Raw genomic sequence first — 4,467 nt, 5'->3', positions numbered from 1 at the left:
CCCTGGGGACAAGAGCCTCGAGGTGCCCCGTGGTGGGCGAGGGCACCCAGCTAAGTGATGGGGCCAGCTCCTGCCTCTCGGTCCTTGTCCCACTCCCCCCCCCGCCCCGACGGTGGCATTTCCAGGGCCCCTCCGCGGCGGTGCCAAGGCGGTGCTGAGCGATGCCAGCTGCCACCCGCTGAGCCCAGGGGGTTATTTTTAGCCCTGGCTGGGGATTTGGGTGCTAAGCAGCCGGCACCTCGCAAGCTGATTTGAGTGCTAAGCTGCAAAGCTGGGGATGTGGCCAAGGCAGGCGCGGATCCGGCCCCCACCTGCCCCCGGCGTTGGGAGAAATGGTACCTGAGCCCTCCCGGGGAGGGGGGTGCTGGGAGATCGTGAGCTGTTGTGGGGTGCCATCCCCCCTCCCGCCGCCTGCATCCGTCACCCCACGCCCCCGTGCCCACGGATGCCGAGGGGCAGCGCCGCCGGGGGGGAGTGGGGGTGCTGGCCCCCCTCCAGGTCGCGGGGGCTGGCGCTGGGAGAAACCGCCATCGGCAGGGCGAGGCGGGAGCGGAAGCCGTGCACCCCAGCCAAAGTCAACTCAGCCATCGCTGTTCCCAGGCTCTGTGCGCTGACGGGCGCCCCAGTGCCTGGGGCCTGTGCAAGTGGGGTGCTACCCACCCCCCTCCCAGTCTTTCTCTTCCTCACACGTGTGCTCCTGCATGAGTTTTTCCTCCTGGACTGCTTTGGGAGCAGCCAGGAGTCGGCAGCATCCCCTTTCCCCAGGGGCTGGAGCTGTGGTGGGGCCGAGGCTGGGTTTGGCACCGTTTTGGGCACCGAGCTGGCACCTGGAGCTGGGGGATACAGGGATGCTTGGGGCCCGTTTCACCCCACTGCAGGGGCTGGAGCACTCACGTCACCGGTGGAGGGAGAAATGAGGGTGCTGGGCTCCTCTGGGAGCTGCAGCGAAGGAAGGGCAGCTGAGCCAGACACTGGAGCGCTGAGAGTGCCCGGCCTCAGCCCAAGGTGCTCCAAACTTCATGCTGTGTCCGCCCAGACAGCTCCTCCCAACCAGCATCCCAGCCTCGCCACCTTCATCACCTCCTTCCTGTGCCCTGTGCTCCTGTCTCGGCCATCCCCTGTCCCCCACGCTGTCCCCACTGGGGTCCCTGATGGCCAGGCTGCTGGTGGGGAAGAAGCTGTTCTCCTGGGGACACCGGGCACGGTGGCAGGCTGGGAGCGGCACATGGCACGGCGAGGCGAGTGGCAAAGGGGACGACCTTGGCCGGTTCCCCTGTCACCCCCCGCCGGCTGCAGGGTGGTGCCCGCCGCTCGCAAACGCCCTGTGGCTGCCCTGCCACGCCAGCTGGCAGCCAGCCCTGCCTGGCACCCGCTCCCTGCCCGTTCCTGCCTGCACACGCCGCCGGCGGGGCCCTCGCCCAAGCCCCAGCGCGCTCAGCACCCGCCTCCGCCCTGCGCCAAAAAGCCCAGCCTGACCCTTCTCCTCGCCGCAACTTTGCCGACGATGGCGCAGACGCCGAGTCTGGCCCCGCGTGGAAACGGTTCGCTCTTACGCCGATGACTGATTTATCACCCGTAGCTGGGCTCACGGCACCTAACACCGTGTTGAGGACGGGCAGCACGGAGCCAGCCGGCACCGCTACCGGCTCCTCTTCCCCTCCCGAGAAAGCCGGCAGCGTCTCCGGCTGCGCCCGGGCCGGTGGGTGTTTGGCAGACGGGCGCGGAGGCGGCTTTCGGCGCTGTACCTGTGCCAAGCAGGCGGCTCCAAAACACTGCTGGTGCCGGCGGTGCGTAACTGGACCCCACTGGTGCCTGTGGCTGATGGGGGGTGATAGCGGGTACCAGCCCTGGCACTGCCCCAGCTCTGGGGGAGAAGGGCCATTCCCTGGGGCCGCCAGGGGCAGAGTTAAGGGTATTTTGCGGGGCAGAAGGAGGCCGCTGCGCTCGGCTCCCAGCCCTGCAGCATAGGCTTTCCAAGCCGCTCGCCATTCATTTCTGAGCTTATTAAGAGCTGGGCTTTGTCAATAAGGCACCATGTAAAGCACATTGTTGTCTCTTAGCAACCTTAACTGGTTTAAGAAGAATTTTGTTTGGTTTTTTTCGGAATATAGAAGAAACGCACCAGGAAATGGCTGCGCCAGCCGGGTTCATCCGGGAGCACCAGCTCTCCCGCGCGACTCGTCGGCGCAGCACAATGGCTTGGCCCCGGCTCCCCGGCGCCCGGCCCCAGCTCCCGGCGAGCCAGCCCTGCTCCCACTTACAAAATGGGAGCACGGGGAGCAGTGGGAGGCTGAGGGGGGGGGGAAGCAGATCCAGGGATGGGCGATGCTGGAGATGGGGAGGTCACTGGGCCATGCCAGGCTGGCTGGGATGGTCTGGCCCCATCCGGGTAAGGTGCAGGGAGGTGTGGAGGGACGATGTCCATGGCGTGAGGACAGGAGGGAGCCTTGGCCATGCCCCACCGCTCTTGGCTCGGAGTTCCCCCCCCCATGTCCCCAGTCCTGTCTCCCCCGCACAGGAGCTGGTTGAGGTGCCGTGGCCAAGGGCACCGAGCAGGCGGTGGCAGAGTGGATGGAACCCCATGTCCCCCACTCCTGCCCAAGTGGGACCAGGATGGATGGGTACAGGGCTCCCACCACATCCCCACCTGGGCTATACTGGGGTAACCGGGCCCCAGTGTCGCCCTCCCCGTGGTGCTGGAGCCGGTTAATGGCAAACGGCGCCAGGGAGCATTAACCGAAGCAGGCAGGGGGGCGGGGGTATAAACAAGCGCAGAAGGTGAATCTGCAACCGCAGGAAGTCAGTTATTAATTCGAGTGAGACATTTTGCCCCTTGATTTCCTGTAATCGCGCCTTTATGTAACGGCGGGGGAAGGGCGGGCGATGCTGTGGGGAGGGGGCAGCCGGTGGGAGCGGGAGGTAGGGGGTCCTGCATGCCCCCTGCGCCCTTTCGGCGGCTCCCCAAGCCCCACCACGTCAGCCCCCAGAGAGAAGGGTGTCAGGGTGGGAGCCCACTGGCTCAGCGTGCCACCGCCACGCCAGGGTGACATGGGGGACCCCGAGCGCGTCCTGTGCCTTCCCCACGGGAACTGCTCCCCCACCATGCCCAGGCTGGGTCCCAGCGAGCTATTGTCCCCTTGGGGACATGGCTGGGGCCTCGTGTCCTCATATCACCTCCCGGGTCAGGGGACGGGAACTGGCAGAGCCGACTGCCCTCTGCGTGGTGCTGCCGCGCCAATGTGGGTGTGTTTGTGCACGGATGCGCCTGCACACATGGATGTAAGTGCACGTGTGTCCGTGTGGGCACATGCCTGTGCGTGTGAACTCACATGTGTACACGCACGCACATTTGCACGTGTGTGTGCACACATGCGCATCGCCATGTCCCCCCGGCACACGCCACGGGGCACCACCACGCACACGGGTGAAGAACATGGGTCCACACGCAGGCCTGTGGCAGGGGGACACGCGGAGTGCCAGGGCTCACGGCAGCCTTTTGTGCTGGCTGGCGGGCAGCCGGGACCGTGGCGGGCTGGGAGAGGGCCGGGGGATGCACCACTCCCCTGCCTTCAATTGGCTGAGCAGTAAATAAATAAAAGGGAATTAAATAAATAGAGGCGAGTCGGTTTATATAATCGCTGGTACAGTTTGTACTGAACCTCTGCACGGATTAGAGAGCTGGCACTGGCCGTGGGTCATTAGCAGCTGGGCTGAGCCCCCCCAGCGCGGCCACCCAGGCCCCGGCCCCCCGGCCAGCGGCCCCCAGCCTTGCACCCTATTTACCTACCGGGGTACTTTTTAACAAGCAACCTTGGGAAGGGCCGTGCCCGTGTGTGCATGTGTGTGTAAGTGCCTACACGGATGTGTGCGCACGGGCGTGCGCGTGTATGCGCCTCTCTGCAAATGTGCTCAAGTATGTATACGCATGGGAGAACACGCAGGTCGTGCAGGCGCCTGCCTGTGCCCAGGTGTGCCTGAGCATGTTGGTGCGTGCGTGCATGGGATTGTGAGTGTGCGCGCGTGCGTTTTTGTGTGCCTGTGTCCACGCACGTGTGTTTGTGTACATACGTGCACGGGTATGCATACGCGCACGTGCATACATGCGTGTGCCTCTGTGTGTCCACAAATGCGCTTGTGGGCGTGCACGCTTGCGTGTGTGTGCGCACGGGGACGTGCGCGTGCCTGGGAGCGTGCACGTGTGTGTGCGTGCATGTGTATTTGCACATGCGTTTGCGTGGGTGGGAGCATGCCGGCATATGCGTGTGCCTCTGGCGTGTGGTGTGCGTGTGCACACGCGTGTGTGCACCTCTGCACAAGCGTGTGTGTGTGTGTTGGGGCAGGAGGGGTCACCCCCCATCGCCGTGGCACCCAAGGGAGGAGGTGACAGTGTGCCAGGACACACCGGGTGCCAGCAGACCAGGGTCTCCACGTCCCCCCTCACCCCTCCCTCGCCACCCCATCGCCCCA

At 65.3% G+C, this 4,467-nt stretch overlaps 1 protein-coding gene across 1 annotated transcript in view; it reads left to right on the top strand.

Moving 5' to 3' along the window:
* Window positions 1–1,557: 1,557 nt before the first annotated feature.
* Window positions 1,558–4,467, top strand: part of UNC13A (unc-13 homolog A (C. elegans)) — a 45,920-nt gene continuing 43,010 nt past the window's right edge. Inside the window, exon 1 of the mRNA XM_010581784.1 lies at window positions 1,558–1,699. Within this exon, the coding sequence (XP_010580086.1) occupies window positions 1,558–1,699 (142 nt within the window). The remainder of the gene's footprint in view (window positions 1,700–4,467) is intronic.

The sequence above is a fragment of the Haliaeetus leucocephalus genome, unplaced genomic scaffold (genome assembly GCF_000737465.1).
Source record: "Haliaeetus leucocephalus isolate CR32 unplaced genomic scaffold, Haliaeetus_leucocephalus-4.0 Scaffold76, whole genome shotgun sequence".
In the NCBI taxonomy this organism is placed as follows: Eukaryota; Metazoa; Chordata; class Aves; order Accipitriformes; family Accipitridae; genus Haliaeetus; species Haliaeetus leucocephalus.
This window is presented reverse-complemented; position numbering and strand designations above follow the sequence as displayed.